The sequence below is a fragment of the Oncorhynchus keta genome, chromosome 22, assembly GCF_023373465.1.
Source record: "Oncorhynchus keta strain PuntledgeMale-10-30-2019 chromosome 22, Oket_V2, whole genome shotgun sequence".
Lineage (NCBI taxonomy): Eukaryota > Metazoa > Chordata > Actinopteri > Salmoniformes > Salmonidae > Oncorhynchus > Oncorhynchus keta.
Genome location: NC_068442.1, coordinates 16328141 through 16346344, shown reverse-complemented (window position 1 = coordinate 16346344; position 18204 = coordinate 16328141). Strand labels below are relative to the sequence as shown.

At 41.6% G+C, this 18204-nt stretch overlaps 1 protein-coding gene across 3 annotated transcripts in view; it reads left to right on the top strand.

The window, feature by feature from the left end:
- Window positions 1-18204, top strand: part of LOC118401133 (furin-like) — a 169490-nt gene that overhangs the window by 20828 nt on the left and 130458 nt on the right. For all 3 annotated transcript variants that reach the window (XM_035798402.2, XM_035798401.2, XM_035798400.2), the window contains exon 2: window positions 7969-8281. In XM_035798402.2, the coding sequence (XP_035654295.1) occupies window positions 8093-8281 (189 nt within the window). In that variant the 5' untranslated portion in view covers window positions 7969-8092. The remainder of the gene's footprint in view (window positions 1-7968; window positions 8282-18204) is intronic.

The following is an 18204-nucleotide window of genomic DNA, read 5'->3' as shown; positions in this document are numbered from 1 at the left end:
AGACAGGAACAATCACCCACAAAATACCTAAAGAATATGGCTGCCTAAATATGGTTCCCAATCAGAGACCACGATAAACACCTGCCTCTGATTGAGAACCACTCCAGGCAACCATAGACTTACCTAGAACACTCAACTGAACACAACCCCATAGACTACAAAACCCCTAGACAAAACAAGACACATAAATCACCCATGTCACACCCTGACCTAACCAACATAATAAAGAAAACACAGAATACTAAGGCCAGGGCGTGACACCACATTAAAAAAATATTTAGAAAATACATTACATTTAATTAATAAAAGGGTTATATCAGTTTTAAGTATTATATCGTTCAGATTTTACATAGCCTACATTAATTTAAAATGTGGAAGGGCCCTATAAAATCTGTTTTCTCAGTTTTGTTTTTCCAGGTTTTAGTCCCCCCCCCCATTTTTTTTCAGGATCTCGCCCTCAAAGTCACACTTTTTAAATAGAAAAACAACACAATTGGATGTTATAAGTCCATACCAATGCTTAAACCACATCAGGAGACCAGTTTTGAGGTCTGGGTTATTTCGATTTTTGGGTGTAGTTACCCTTTTAATTCAAGTGTGCATCTAGCAATAGACTGTTGTTTAGTATTATTTTTGTTGTGCACACGTAATGTAGAATTTGTGAAAACAAATAGGCCTACCCACTGGATTGATTCAAATAACAATGATATCATTGCATGATATTATTGGTAAGCATAGTGGCCAAGACAAACATATTTTCCCGTATTCACTCATATCATTAAATCATAGTTCGTTTCCAGGTTCATTCAGTAGTTTTTACCAGATATAGAATCCTGTTGAAAAATAATCTTAAAAGTGCCATCTATATTTGTGATACTGTTGTTGCTTCCTGTTGTCAGCGAGTGTCAAAACACCGGTTTTAGATGTCTAAATTCATAATCATTATGCTGAAATAAGTCCTAATATTTTGAGGACCAATACAGAAAATTTGCTCTCTACACACAAGCGTCACACTTGTGTTCAGATTACTTGTATTTTGCTAAATTAGTACCTTAAACTGCACACGCACCAATATTTACCAAGCGGTCACTCAAGACTGGAATTGATTTGCTTGTTCTACTGTAATCAATAGTGTGCGCAAATTAATCACTCACATCAATATTGTATTGAAATCAATGGAACTGGGATAACAACTGCGGCGACATGTACCGTTTGCGCTCTTCTAACAGACAACCCCCAATGAACTTGGGTATGCTGCATATAGTGTATTCAGACCCTTTTTCCACATTTTGTGACGTTACGGCCTTATTCTAAAATGTATTAAATAAATACAAATCCTCATCAATCTACACACAATAACCCATAATGACAAAGCGAAAAAAACAAGTTTTTTTGAAATTTTTGCACATGTATTAAATTACAATATGTATTCAGACCCTTTGCTATGAGACTTGAAATTGTGCTCAGGTGCATCCTGTTTCCATTGATCATCCTTGTAGTCCACATGTGGTAAATTCAATTGATTGGACATGATTTGGAAAGGCACACACCTGTCTATATAAGGTCCCACATTTGACAGTGCATGTCAGAGCAAAATCAAACCATGAGGTCAAAGGAATTGTCTGTCTGGAGTGGCCAAAAGGCACCTAAAGGACTCTCAGACCATGAGAAACAAGATTCCCTGGTCTGATGAAACCTAGATTGAACTCTTTGGCCTGAATGCCAAGCGTCACATCTGGAGGAAACCTGGCACTATCCCTACAGTGAAGCATGATGGTGGCAGCATCATGCTGTGGAGATGTTGTTCAACGACTGGGACAGGCAAACTAGTCAGAATCGAGGGAAAGATGAAGCACGAAGCAAAGCAAAGTATTGAGAGATCCTTGAGGAAAACCTGCTCCACTACGCTCAGGACCTCAGACTTGGGTGAAGGTTCACCTTCCAACAGGACAACAACCCTAAGTAGACAAGACAGCACAGGAGTGGCTTTGGGTCAAGTCTCTGAATGTCCTTGAGTGGCCCAGCCAGAGCCTGGACTTGAACCCGATCAAACATCTCTGGAGAGACCTGAAATAGCTGTGATGCTCCCCATCCAACCTGACAGAGCTTGAGAGGATCTGCAGAGAAGAAGGGGAGAAAGTCCCATAGCGTCATACCCAAGACTCGAGGCTGTAATCGCTGCCAAATGTGCTTCAACAAAGTACTGAGTAAACGGTCTGAATACTTATGTAAATGTATTATTTCAGTTTTTTTTTTATACATTTGCAAAATGTCAAAAAATCTGTTTTTGCTTTGTCATTATGGGGTATTGTGTGTAGATTGAGGGAAAATAACAATTTTATCAATTTTAGAATAAGACTGCAACGTAATAAAATGTGGAAAAAGTCAAGGGGTCTGAATACTTTCCAAATGCACTCTATATCTGTTGATAGATGACAACCTGTCATAGCCATTTATCAACATATCTCTCTGAGATTTTTTTCCGGTAGATGGCCAATACGGAAAAGGAAGCAACACTTTTTTTGACTAAATAATTTAAACAAATCACTACTTCAAATCTGTTTCTAAGTAGTGACAGGGGTTGGTTTTCATTAGAATGAAAGTTTTTAACCCTCACATCAATGTGAACCCAAAGAGGAGCGCCCACATTTTTTCTTTTTGCCATGTGGTTTGAAAAGGACAGTCCCACTACGGACTGCCACGTATGACAAACACGGGTACTAACTCAAAGATATTGATCTGTTTTAAGCAAATTATTTCATGAGATTGTAATAACTATACACTTTAATACTAACATCAAGAATCTGAGGTAAAAAGGATGTGTATTTCCTGTAATTCTTGTGTGGTGAAAATGTTAGTCTGTGTAATGTAGTAACACGTTCTGTCCAGCATAGGGAACTTTGCGTAAACTAACTTACTTTTGGTTATGTAATGTATTTCATTATGTGGACACCTGCTTGCCGAACATCTCATTCCAATATCATGGGCATTAATATGGAGTTAGTCCCCCCCTTTGCTGCTATATCAGCCTCCTGGCATCTGCCAAATTCGTCTGTCGCACTGCCAGATGGTGAAGCGTGATTCATCACTGCAGAGAACGCGTTTCCACTGCTCCAGACTCTTGGCTGCTCGGCCATGGAAACCTCTTTCATGAAGCTTCCGACTAAGAGTTCTTGTGCTGACATTGCTTCCAGAAGCAGTTTGGAACTTGGTGGTGAGTGTTGCAACCAAGGACAGACGAATTTTACACACTACAAGCTTCAGCACTCTGCGGTCCCATTCTGTGAGATTGTGTGGCCTACCACTTTGCAGCTGAGCCGTTGTTGCGCCTGGACGTTCGGGCCATTCTACTGCCAATGTTTGTCTATGGAGATTGCATAGCTGCGTGCTTTATTCACCGGTCAGCAACTGGTGTGGCTGAAATAGCCGAATCCACTAATTTGAAGGGGAGTCCACATACTTTTGTATGTAGTGTATTTGGACCAGAATGAGGCTCTCCACTACCTATTGCTGCAGTGATGATTCACCATTTTCATCAGATGTTTTCATTATTCATCTTCAGATAAACGCCTAAAAGCCTACATCTACCAGTAGCCTATGCAAATTAGGGAGCCTAATGAACTCACCGATATGATTCGGTAGACTACGCTGATTGATGAGACGAGTCACTCACTTTAGCGTCACTGTCTGGCAAGCCCCAACATCCGAGGAAAGGAAACCTAGAAAATCCTTTGGTTTACTTGTCCCAATGCAATACCATGGACATATAACCACATAGCCTGTGGCACATAGGCTATGTGAAACATGCTAAACAAAATGAGTGTGCCAGAAAACAATAATTAGGCTAAGTGGATTTCAACTCATCGTTACCACTTACATTACATGGGATGTGCAAATTAACAAGCATCATGTTTTCTCCTTCCTCCGTGTAAAGAAATTTGACACAGACATACTGCGTTTACCTGTCATCACTCGCAGTGTGAGTTACAGGCGCCTATCCTATCATTAGATTGCTAGAAGATGCGTATCGTTCATTCTAGAAGGAAAGGGATCGTCGGGCTGGCGAACTAAAGCTTTTAAATTAAAAGTAGTCTAGTTAATATGAAGTGGCTAGCTGAAAATTAGTCTGTAGGAAAACACTGGATGTGATGTTCTCCCACTCAGTCCTATCCTCTGCCTCTGTTGTCTAAGATAGATAGATCCTCCTAATTAAAGATAAGGAACATTGTGTCCTAGATGTTTTATGGAATGTTTTTTGACAGATTCAGATTTTAATGGTCACCGCGAGACTGGGATATCAATAACTATGTTTTCCCACCTTATGCCTGATCATGTTAAATTGCCTTCAGCTTATTGAATAATGGGTGGTCGAGTCAGCGCAGAGCAGACATTGACATCTAAGACTGTAGGGCATTTCCATCAAAAGGACCCATGACTAAAAACTATTTAGTCAGCCACCAATTGTGCAAGTTCTCCCATTTAAAAAGATGAGAGGCCTGTAATTTGCATCATAGGTACACTTCAACTATGACAGACAAAATGAGAAAAAAAATCCAGAAAATCACATTGTAGGATTTTTATGAATTTATTTGCAAATTATGGTGGAAAATAAGTTTTTGGTCAATAACAAAAGTTTATATCAATTCTTTGTTATATATCGTTTGTTGGCAATGACAGAGGTCAAACGTTTTCTGTAAGTCTTCACAAGGTTTTCACACACTGTTGCTGGTATTTTGGCCCATTCCTCCATGCAGATCTCCTCTAGAGCAGTGATGTTTTGGGGCTGTTGCTGGGCAACACAGACTTTCAACTCCCTCCAAAGATTTTCTATGGGGTTGAGATCTGGAGACTGGCTATGCCACTCCAGGACCATGAAATGCTTCTTACGAAGCCACTCCTTCGTTCCCCAGGCGGTGTGTTTGGGATCATTGTCATGCTGACCCAGCCACATTTCATCTTCAATTTCCTTGCTGATGGAAGGAGGTTTTCACTCAAAATCTCACGATACATGGCCCCATTCATTCTTTCCTTTACACGGATCAGTCGTCCTGGTCCCTTTGCAGAAAAACAGCCCCAAAGCATAATGGTTCCACCCCATACTTCACAGTAGGTATGATGTTCTTTGGATGCAACTCAGCATTCTTTGTCCTCCAAACGTGAGTTTTTACCAAAAAGTTATATTTTGGTTTCATCTGACCATATGACATTCTCCCAATCTTCTTCTGGATCATCCAAATGCTCTCTAGCAAACTTCAAACGGGCCTGGACATGTACTGGCTTAAGCAGGGGGACACGTCTGGCACTGCAGGATTTGAGTCCCTGGCGGCGTAGTGTGTTACTGATGGTAGGCTTTGTTACTTTGGTCCCAGCTCTCTGCAGGTCATTCACTAGGTCCCCCTGTGTGGTTCTGGGATTTTTGCTCACCGTTCTTGTGATCATTTTGACCCCACGGGGTGAGATCTTGCATGGAGCCCCAGATCGAGGAATATTATCAGTGGTCTTGTATGTCTTCCATTTCCTAATAATTGCTCCCACAGTTGATTTCTTCAAACCAAGCTGCTTACCTATTGCAGATTCGGTCTTCCCAGCCTGGTGCAAGTCTACAATTTTGTTTCTGGTGTCCTTTGACAGCTCTTTGGTCTTGGCCATAGTGGAGTTTGGAGTGTGACTGTTTGAGGTTGTGGACAGGTGTCTTTTATACTGATAACAAGTTCAAACAGGTGCCGTTAATACAGGTAATGAGTGAAGGACAGAGGAGCCTCTTAAAGAAGAAGTTATAGGTCTGTGAGAGCCAGAAATCTTGCTTGTTTGTAGGTGACCAAATACTTATTTTCCACCATAATTTGCAAATAAATTCATAAAAAATCATACAATGTGATTTTCTGGATTTCTTTTTCTCATTTTGTCTGTCATAGTTGAAGTGTACCTATGATGAAAATTACAGGCCTCTCTCATCTTTTTAAATGGGAGAACTTGCACAATTGGTGGCTGACTAAATACTTTTTTGCCCCACTGTATGTAGGCACCTAGTCTGAAATGACTAAGCATCTACCAACCCACTATCACGGGCAATGTGGCCTATGTTATTTGTCTCCCACTTTGGTTCTGAAATCACCATCACCCACTAATTAGCTTGTCATTTTACAGATTGTGTTTGAGCTAGTAATGTGAAACTTTACCCTGTATATCTAAAAATCACCATATACTGTACACTGATTGTTTAAAGGAAAACTACAAGCAAGTACTGTACCTGTTCAGCAGGTAGCTCATAGCCAGATGAGTTGTGTCTCGGGTAGCTTACTTTTATTCCAGTAAAACACAATTTACAAACAGCTTATAGATGACAGTAACCTAGCAAATTACATAGGCTTTATTAGTTGTTTGACAACCTAATATCGCGCTAGCCACTTTAGCATTTGGTATGCTGAAGGTGCCCCGCAGAAGATCAGGAACAAGCCGCCTATCTCGCGTTGGTCAGTGTGCGACACTGGACACTGCGCAGTTTGACTAAGCTACTGATATTACCTAGGGTTGTTCGGCATGCAAAATTACTTGTAGATCAATTACTGTCAATACGGTTACATGCGCTTAGTTCAACACTGAAGGAGAGAACACATCAGTTGTCACAAAATACTAGGTATTTTCGGGAAGGTAGATAGAAATTAATTTGAGGGGGGAAAAAATGAATCTGCAATTCATAGCGTTTGAATTGATTTTCTGACCAATGCGGGTTTGGGGTCCTTGGACCGATGCAGGCCTATCTTAAACATTTGCTTTGGGGACCGATGCGTATCGGTATCAGTATATTGTTCTGAAACTCCACCCTACTCTGCTGTTTTGTATTGTTCTGCACTGTACTCTACTGTGCTGCGCTGTGATGTCCAAACTTGTGAAACATAAGGAGATTGACATTCATATCCACAATACAGAATTACATCATGGGTCCCTGATCTGTACTGATCAGGGACCCATGATGTATTTCTGTTACTGTAATTCCGTTACCGGGTGTAAATCCACTTCACTTACTGTAGTTCAATAACCAAAATAGATTATTTTCAAACTCAATGTGACATATCATAGCTGACACCCCATTCTTTCTGCAATATGCACCTTTGAATCTTAATTCGGAGCAGATATTTAAGACTTTTTGGGAAACATGGTCTCATAAAAAGCTGAGGGAGATTTTACTGTAATTCCATTACCAAAGTTTGTATCTCCACAGTTTTAAGTAGCAATTGTGTATCGAGTAGCGTAATTCCGTTACCGTGGAATTGACCTGCATCATCACCGTAAGTTATGCCTGGGGGGCTTCCTGAGTCTCTATTCTTACTGTACTGTCTGTGTGTAACTGAAAAGCCCATCTATGGAAAGGCTGAGTGTTCTCAGGGGAGACAGACAGAGCTTTACCCACTCTGTTTTTAGATACCACCGCCTCAGCACAAATTACAGCTTAGCTCTCCCCCACATGACGGCTCACAACTAAGATTGAAGTCAGACTGTCAAAAGCCCAGAACAATGCAAGCTGCCTTCGCACAGTAGGACTTCTCTCGCAAGCAACCCTACTCTCTTGATCCTGTTTCGCCTTCATATGGATTGCGCTCCAACTTGTTCAATTACCGCTCTACTTGTTTTAGGGTTATTCCTTGTGTTTTGCTGATCGGCTCAAAGCATGAATCACAAACACTTGAAGAGGCAGTCTCTCATGCTGTTGTAGCCTCTTTCAGCTAGAGAAAGTCTGTCTGTGTCTCTAGAATAAACTGTGGTGGTAGAAAGTGAATGCATTCTACAGAATGCATGCTGTGGTCTGTGGTCTTTTATTTTTGCTCTGTGCTGTGGCATGTGGGGTTGTGCGCACTGCACACTGAATGAACAAGTACCTGTGTGTGTTTGCGTGCATTCCTGCATACATGCATGTATGTGTTTACGAGTCAATGTGTGGTTTTATAACTTTGTTCTTTTTTTCTTTAGGTAACTTCTCTATTTGGCTGCTGTGAGGGAGGCCAGTGCTGTTACTGGTGAGCATTGAGACTTCTCCACCCCAGAAAGACAGACGGACGGAGTTCCCCTGCCCAGTGCCCCTGTTCTCCTTTTCATGGATGCCAGGCTGGCCCTGCTGCAGCTTGGGACTCTCCTGGTCCTCCTGTCCGCAGCACTGGAGTCGACTCCTAAGCTGACTGCTGGAGAGGAGGTCTACACTAACACCTGGGCGGTCCACATAGAGGGGGGACCGCAGGAGGCTGACCGAATTGCCAGGAAACACGGCTTCATCAACCATGGCAATGTGAGTAGCACAGCAGTGCACCCTGTGGAACCGCTCTAGTCAGTCAGAGTGTATGATCTCTCTATGCCCTGCATCTGTGGTCAGCTGAAACTCTGTTCTATTTCAGTGACAGCCTGCTCAACAGGCTTTAATGTGCAACAAGATATACAGACAGGACAGCCTATAAGCCCTCGTGTTGAGAGTCAGAGTGCATGTCATGACTCTTCCATCCCTTGCTGAGTTTATCTGTCAGCTAAAGCCTGCACTCCTCCTATGGGTTCTATACAGAACAAAAATATGAACGCAACATGTCAAGTGTTGGTCCCATATTTCACAAGCTGAAATAAAAGATCCCCAAAATGTTCCATATGCACCAAAGGTTTATTCGTTTACATCTCTGTTTGTGAGCATTTTTCCTTTGCCAAGATAATCCATCTACCTGGCAGATGTGGCATATCAATAAGCTGATTAAACAGCATCATCATTCCACAGGTGAACCTTGTGCTGGTGACAATAAAAGGCCACTCTAATATGTGCACTTTTGTCAACCGGCCTCACAACCGCAGAGCATGTGTAACCACACTAACCCAGGACCCCCACATCTGGCTTTTTCACCTGCGGGATTGTCTGAAACCAGCCACCTGGACAGCTCATGAAACTGAGGAGTATTTCTGTTTGTAATAAAGCCCTTTTGTGGGGAAAAACTCAGTCACATGGGTGAACTCCTGCCCAGTCATGTGAAATCCATAGATTAGGGCATAATGCATTTATTTAAATTGACTAATTTCCTTATATGAACTATAACTCAGTCAAATCTGAAATTGTTGCATGATGCATTTATATTTTTGTTCAGTATAGTTCATTTGGGCATACCATGTGTGTGTCAGGGTTTCTGTTAGGAAAAAGTGGACATTTAACCAGCAGCATTTTAGGACCCATATGCATTGGGTGTGTAACCTGATCAGGGCGTCCACCCACGGTGCTCAGAATGACAGAAATGACATTTTAGATTATGGTACTTCATATTAACAGAACATGCAAGTAGAGGATGCAACGATGCACAGTCCTTACCCTATTCTGATTTTGTAGATGTTAGAATAACTGTCCACATTTACTTTTCCTCAGCCAACAAGACAAGTAACAAAAATAAAAATCACTATCCTATGTCAATATACTATCCACCATGGTAGAAAAGTTGACCTATTCTATTGGTCAGCTTGTCGAGAAGTAGCCTATTCCAAACAGATTCTGGGTCAGTTGTGGGAAGACTGATCCCAAATTCATACAACCAGTAGACAGACCTAGGCTACATATTCTTTTACACGTTTAAAAGCAATGAGTCTGATGCAACAGATCAGAATGTTTAGCTTAACATGTTGATAAATGATTATTTCTCCACATTATAAGTGCAGCAATGCCCACAAGGCATTAGGCTACACCCAAATGTTCATTCCATAATGCAATTAGCGGGAAAACACTTTTGTCAAAAGGACACTGCACATGCTCGCGGTTTGATGTGACAGATTAAATATCCATTAGAAATAGAGGAGATGTAATAGGCTACTTTGAAGCGAGGCAGGCCTAAGACATGCCTCATATGTATTAAAATGTTCAGGTTTGATACAATGAAGTACATGTTTTCAAAATGCAAAGCCTACTGCCTCTATCTAGCTCATTACAAAGCAGTGTGTGACGTCCTGATGAAGCCTGCCTTCCGTTGCTGTTTGAGATGCTGCAGCAGTAGCTCTCGTACTGTCTGTCTGAAAGGCTTTGTATCTGTATGCTGTAAGCGTGTGATAAATGAATATAGTGTAGCCTACACATGCGACAATTTCATTCAAATAAATTACGCAAATTAACTTATAGACCGATAAGCATGACCAGTCAAATGTATTTCATTCGACTTTTACATTCATGAATCGGTTAAAAAGCATTATTTCGCAATGGGATTGTTTCTTCTCCCGGACAATTGGCCAGTTTTATTTATTGGCATTTCGAAACAAATGTATAGGCCAAAAGCCGGCTATTACCGGCAAACAGAATCCCTGGTCCAGTCACTCCACAGGAGACTTCACTGTCTGCATCGAATACATGCGTAGGAGGCTCTGAACTACAGTACCAACCCTCCCTCCACCCTATCCCCCACAAAAAGAGGATTTTCAGAGCGGTTTACAAATTGAATTTAGGCTTATCTTCTGCTTTCTTTATGTTGCTGTCCATGCAGCTTCTGTCTTGAGCTCCATCACAGATGTTTTTTCTCCTGTTATAGTAGTAGATCCTACGGCGGTCATAAAGTAGTAGGATGAGATGTGATATTTTTAATTTGTGAGATGCCTCTCGTTGTCACACTCATCACCACTCAATTGTCTCCTTGGCTCTGATTGTGTACTGTAGTTTCTCGCTCTCAGCTGGCTTTGATTGGAGTTCTTTGGTTATTGATTTCATCTAGCAGGAACTGCTGTTGGGATGCTGTGAAAGGATTCTGCTGTAGAGAGAGAGGGAGAGGGGGAGGAGGCCATTAGAAAAATGTGCCTTAAATAACCTTTTATTCATAATTGGCTCTTTGAATGCAAGTCATTATTTGCTCTATTGAATAGGCCTTATTCTGCTTTGAGACTGCCAAGCAATCAAGCTCCACACAGATTGACGCACATGTGCACGCCGCACACACAGTCACACACACAGTCTCACACATTCTTTCCCCCATAGTATAATTATATGTTTATACCTTCATCGCTTGTTACGAACACGTCATGAAGGTACTTCTGGTAGACAGGAACAATGGAATAATAGTAAGTGGGTTCTTCTGTCTTTTCCCTCTCTACAGCCTTGTAGCCCCACTACCACACCAGTATTCCCAGTTGATGCCATAGTTTCGAGCCTGAAACACCTGTATGCCTCTGCCAGTAAAGCACAGGGCAGACAGAGACTTATCCAATCAGAGATCCAGGGCTTGTAAGGACTGGCAGGGGTTGATTGTTATTTTGGGGGACCTAAATTGGCCTGTCTTTTTTAACCTTGGTATCGGGCGTTGTCCTCTGGTGATGTGTCATGAGTTTAGTCTTTCTCTCGCTCTCTTTTTCTCTCTCTCCCTATCCTCCCCGTCTCGTCATCTCACTCTGCGCTCTCGTCCACTTTCACTCTTTCCTTATGCACACATATATTTCATCTCCCTCTGCTCTCTCTGTTTATTCTCTCAAAAGCTCTCCAAAGCATTGTCCTTCTCTGCTCTTTTTCTCTTTCCCTCCCATCACTCACTCCCTCCATATGCTCGGACTCGTAAGTCTAAAACCGATAGATCAATTTAATGGGGAAACATACGTCTGCGTTTTTTTCTGTCATTACTCACTCATGCTGAACAGTGGGTTTGGAAACAGAGGACTCCTTGAAGATGGGTCGGTTTGTCAGAGATGGATGTCTGATGCCATATGGTACAGAGTCCTGCTCACATCCCACAGACAAACAGTAGGCTACATAGTAAAGCCCTACTCTCATTAATCTCTATTCTCTTCTCCCGTTCTCTCCTTTTCTCTTCTTTTCTCCAAATCAAATCAAATGTATTGGTCACATACACGTGTTTATCAGATGTAATTGCGGGTGTAGTGAAAGGCTTGTGCTTCTAGCTCCGACAGTGTAGTAATATCTAACAAGTAATATCTAACAGTTTTACAACATATACCCAAAATACACATACATCTAAGTAAGGAATGGATTAAGAATATATATACATATATGTCAGAGTGGCATTGGACTAAGATACAGTGGCGTAGTATAGAATACAGTATGTACATATGAGATGGGTGATGCAATATCTACACACAATTAAAGTGACGAAGATACCATAGAATAGTATAGAGTACAGTTTATACATATGAGATGAGTAGTGCAAGATACGGAGACATAAATGTGTCTAGTATTTCATTTCCTTAAAGTGGCCAGTGATTCCTAATATTATGTCTATAGGCAGCAGCCTCTGATGTGCTGGAGATGGCTGTTTAACAGTCAGTGGTGTAATATAGAATACAAGACAGTATATACATATGAGATGGGTGATGCAATATCTACACACAATTAAAGTGACTAAGATACCATAGAATAGTATAGAGTACAGTTTATACATATGAGATGAGTAATGCTAGATACGGAAACATTATTAAAGTGGCTCGTGTTTCATTTCCTTAAAGTGGCCAGTGATCCCTAATATAGGCAGCTCCCTCTGATGTGCTAGTGATGACTGTTTAGCAGTCTGATGGCCTTGAGGTAGAAGCTGTTTTTCAGTCTCTCGGTCCCAGCTTTGATGCACCTGTACTAATCTCGCCTTCTGGGTGATAGCGGGGTGAACAGGCAGTGGCTCAGGTGGTTGATGTCCTTGCTGATATTTTTGGCCTTCCTATGGCATTGGGTGCTGTAGGTGTCCAGGAGGGTGGGAAGTTTGCCCCCGGTAATACGTTGGGCAGACCGCACCACCCTCTGGAGAGCTTTGCGGCTGTGGGCTGTGCAGTTTCCTACCAGGCGGTGATACAGCCCGAGAGGATGCTCTCAATTGTGTATCTGTAAGAGTTTGTGAGCGTTTTAGGTGTTAAGCCAAATTTCTTTAGCCTCCTGAGGTTGAAGAGGCGCTGTTGCGCCAACTTCACCACACTGTCTGTGTGGGTGGACCATTTCAGTTTGTCAGTGACGTGTACGCTGTGGAACTTGAAGCTATCCACCTTCTCCATCTGCTCCATCTGCTGTTTCCTGAAGTCCTCGATCATCTCCTTAGTTTTGTTGACATTGAGTGAGAGGTTGTTTTCCTGGCACCACACTCCCAGAGCCCTCACCTCCTCCCTATAGGCTGTCTCATCATTGTTGGTAATCAAGCCTACTACTGTTGTGTCTTCTGCAAACTTTATGATTGAGTTGAAGGCGTGCGTTGCCACGCGGTCATGGGTAAACAGAGAGTACAGGAGGGGGCTGAGAATGCACCCTTGAGGGGCCTCAGTGTTGAGGATCAGCGAAGAGGAGGTGTTATTTCCTACCTTCACCACCTGGGGGCAACCTGTCAGGAAGTCTAGGACCCAGTTGCACAGGGCGGTGTTCAGACCCAGGGCCTCTTGCTTGATGATGAGCTTGGAGGGTACTATGGTGTTGAATGCTGAGCTATAGTCAATGAACAGCATTCTTACATAGGTATGCCTCTTGCCCAGATGTCCGTCACTACAGACCCTGGTTCGATCCTGGGCTGTATCACAGAATGTCATAAATCAATAGAATGAATGCTTCAATCTAGTTGACATCGGTAAAGTTCTGTCATCTCTGCTTCTTTCATGAAGCAAAGACATTTAGGGATTGGGGGAATTATTGTTATTATTTGTTGTAGATAGGGAGGCAGAAAGCTAGATATAAATAGAGTAGGGGAGAAGTTTAAAATGAAAGGATCCAGTTAGAGAGAAGCGAGTGATCGGAACTGAGAGGAAAGAGGAGAGATTATGAAGGCAGGAGAGTGAGTGGGAGGTTTTGTCGAGGGGAAAAAGAGTGGGAGAGAATGGATGAACAGTGGCTAAAGACTGAGATTGAGAGTGAGAGGAAGAGACAGAGGGGAGGATTGCTAAGCAACATTTAAACAGTTGTCTGAAATGAGATTATGGAGGCGTACATCCTTAGTCATTGTTTCGTTTAGGCACCAGCCGCACGAGAATAATGAGCCGTATTTCAGACTTTTGTCTCTGAGTAGGTGATAGGAGGCAGCAGGGAGATAAACATAACTAATGCAGTCTTCCAATGTCTCGGCTACACAGTGGCTTTATTTGGGGAGATGGGTGGGTTAGATAAAGGATGTGTGGCCTGGGGATGGTTGAGTGAACAGGGGGAATGATGGCTTTGTCATTCTCACTTCCTTTCTCTCTTGTGGTGGATGTTCTCTAGGGCCAGCCACCAGGGACGTCACTGGAGTTTCATAACATTCGGGCCTTAACCCTGAAGAACAATAAATTGTCTTTTCTAAAATGATTTCCTGCAATTCTACATGACTGGAGACATTAAAATAAAATGTTTTAATACCACACAAATAACCAAAATGACAGGATAAAGGATACTCGGGACTCCTGAGTGGCGAAGCGGTCTAACAGGCTGACTGCGTCGCGAGAGTTGCAAAATACATTTTTAAATCTATATTATTCAATAATTGCACCCACACTGCTCACGCGCGCCAACAAGCATCTACGTTGCCAAGGGATAAAATAGAAGTAAATTCTATTTGTGACGTAGATCGCGCTGCAAGTCCTGCCTCTCCCATCTGCTCATTGGTTTATAGAAGCAGATACCCACGTGCCATCTCGTCATTGGTTATACCCACGTGGGTAACTGAAAGACGAACAAGGTCAGTGGCGGTAATGCACCTAATTTATGAAAGATGCCAATCGCAATAAAAAAAGTCAAGAGAAGGAAAAAGCCTAGAAGGAGGAGAGATGACTAGAAACGATTGGGTTGACCATTTTATGTCGGAGTAGAGGACCTTGTGCATTTCATGTAAAATAACAACTCAATGTTTATATCCCAGGACAAATTAGCTAGCAACAGCAAGCTAGCTAAATAGGACAAATTAGTTAGCAAGTGCAAGCTAACTAGCTAAATTGCCATAAATGTTTAATGCTTTTCGACCTGTCCCCAAATTAATGTAATTGGTTCAGAGTTTGTTTTGATATTTTAACCTGCGTGTCATGATTGTGTTTGGTGTGGGGGGACAAAATACATTTATGCACAATGGCGCACGCACGCAGCCAGTTTGAGTTCCGTGTAAGGCCTCAGTGCTTGAGGCGTTACTACAGACTAGAGGGCGACCGATTTATGATTTTTCAACGTCGATACCGATTATTGTAGGACCAAAAAAGCCGATACCGATTAATCGGACGATTTTGTATTTTATTTGTAATAATGACAATTACAACAATACTGAATGAACACTTATTTAAACTTAATATAACACATCAATCAAATCAATTTAGCCTCAAGTAAATAATGAAACATGTTCAATTTGGTTTAAATAATGCAAAAACAAAGTGTTGGAGAAGAAAGTAAAAGTGCAATATGTGCTATGTAAGAAAGCTAACGTGTCAGTTCCTTGCTCAGAACATGAGAACATATGAAAGCTGGTGGTTCCTTTTAACATGAGTCTTCAATATTCCCAGGTAAGGAGTTTTAGGTTGTAGTTATTATAGGAATTATAGGACTATTTTCCTCTATACCATTTGTATTTCATTAACCTTCCACCATTGGATGTTCTTATAGGCACTTTAGTATTACCAGTGTAACAGTATAGCTTCCGTCCCTCTAGTTAACGCGCGCTAACTAGCTAGCCATTTCACTTCGGTTACACCAGCCTCATCTCGGGAGTTTATAGGCTTGAAGTCATAAACAGCGCAATGCTTGACGCACAATGAAGAGCTGCTGGCAAAACCCACGAAAGTGCTGTTTGAATGAATGTTTACTCGCCTGCTTCTGCCTACCACCGCTCAGTCAGATACTTGTATGCTCAATCAGATTATATGCAATGCAGGACACGCTAGATAATATCTAGTAATATCATCAACCATGTGTAGTTAACTAGTGATTATGATTGATTGTTTTTTAGGAGATAAGTTTAATGCTAGCTAGCATCTTACCTTGGTTTACTGCATTCGCGTAACAGGCAGTCTCCTTGTGGGATGCAATGAGAGAGAGGAAGGTTGTTATTGCGTTGGACTCGTTAACTGTAAGGTTGCAAGATTGGCTCCCCCGAGCTGACAAGGTGAAAATCTGTCGTTCTGCCCCTGAACCAGGCAGTTAACCCACAGTTCCTAGGCTGTCATTGAAAATAAGAATGTGTTCTTAACTGATTTGCCTAGTTAAATAAAGGTATAAAAAATAAAACAAAACATTGGCGCCCAAAAATAGCGATTTCTGATTGTTATGAAAACTTGAAATCGGCCCTAATTAATCGGCCATTCTGATTAATCGGTCGACCTCTACTACAGACACCCTGGTTCAAATCCAAGCTGTATCACAACCAGCCATGATTGAGAGTTCCATAGGGCGGCGCACAATTGGCCCAGTGTCGTTCAGGTTTGGCCGGTGTAGCCCGTCATTGTAAATAAGAATTTGTTCTTAACTGACTTGCCTAGTTAAATAAACGGTTTAAAAAAAGACATTGACACACTGAGATCAATAAAACGAAGAACCCATGTCCTAAATGCAATCAATAGCGTAGGCCAATGAAAAAAATGGATACATACATTTTAAGTCTACAATATGAGGAGAAAAGTATAGTCCACCAACTTTCCAGCGGCACTCACTTATCCAAATCGTTTTTTCACTCAATTGTGTTTTAAAATATTGCGAAAGATATTGTAGCTTTTGCCTGCTGTTCATTGACAGCCATATTAACAGCCACAACTCAACACTCAGCTGTTTGATATTTGCCATGGGCTGCTCAATTGCGAGATTCCAACTGTAGACCTATGCGCTTGTGCCAAAACACAATCCACAGAATTTATTTTTTAAATAAGTTGATTTTAGTTATTTCTGTACAGACAGGAGTAATTACATTTGGCACATTTATTAAAATGTATCTGCAGCACTTCCAGCACCCCTTCCATGGATTGTGGTCAGTAATCCAATGTGGCTTTATTGCTTAGGTAGGCCAACTGTTACAATAATATATAAAATCATCTATCAGCGAGTAACGCACAATTTTGTATTTGCATCAGTAGGCTAAGTGGCTAAAATGCATCAAAAAAGTATTGGAAAGATCTGGAAAACATCAGAGAAGCTCATCAGGTAGGCTATAGGCACTCACTTCAATTTAGCTAGATCATGAGCACTCACATTTCCCAGCCGAATTGTAACCAAATAGCCAAACGGAGATTCAGAAATCTGACATTGATTGATTTATCAAGAGGAGTTCCCATGCTTGTCTAAAACTAACACAATGCCGCTGTCCCAATGAAAACGCTACTGAAATGATCAGTTGACCACACACGGCAAGTGCTTTACATTTATTATAACCAGGTGTAGTGCTATTTTTGGGGGTAACCTAAACGATACTTCTTTATGTTTTCTGGGTGAAACGTCCATGCTGCATGCATGGCAACCATTTGATCCCAATCGGTTTAATTGGAATATGCATTTCGATCTTCTTGGATATATATATAAGTAGCTTAACTACTGTTTAATCAATTTCTTGAGCAGATGGAGTTAAACACAGCCACCTGTATTTTGTTTCAATCAAAGCATATTTTGCATGCTGTTGATTGCTGCACACAATTTTTTACATCTCTACACAATCATCCTAAATTGTCATAAGAAAGTATGATATGTTTTTGGTCTAACAGTAGCCTAACATTATCTATGCTATTATATTCAGTCGGTTATGTAGAATACTAATTAGTCATTAAGTGATCTTGAGACATCGCACCATTCTGAGAAGTGGCGGAGTGCCCTCACTTATAAGGTTGGATGACTTCTACGAACTAAGCGGCGCATTCAGTTGACTGCATTTTTTTCCGCAGCAGCGCAAAGGATTCAGGGCTGACCCAAAATCATTCCTGGTTAAAACCCAGAAAGCCAAGTCCTGGTGACATCCTTGCCAGCCACACACACAGAGAGCTGGCAGAGGGTGTGTGTATTCAGGAAGTCATGAGATGTTTATCGCTGAGGTGATATCATCATCATGTAACTGATTATTCCCTTCAGTGTTGTGCTAAATTCTTTATTGTTAGGACACATTCCTTTCTGTGTGTGTGTGTGTGTGTGTGTGTGTGTGTGTGTGTGTGTGTGTGTGTGTGTGTGTGTGTGTGTGTGTGTGTGTGTGTGTGTGTGTGTGTGTGTGTGTGTGTGTGTGTGTGTGTGTGTGTGTGTGTGTGTGTGTGTGTGTCTATGTTTAAATGTCATGCAGTGTTCCTTTTGCAGCCTGATCACGAGAAATAGAT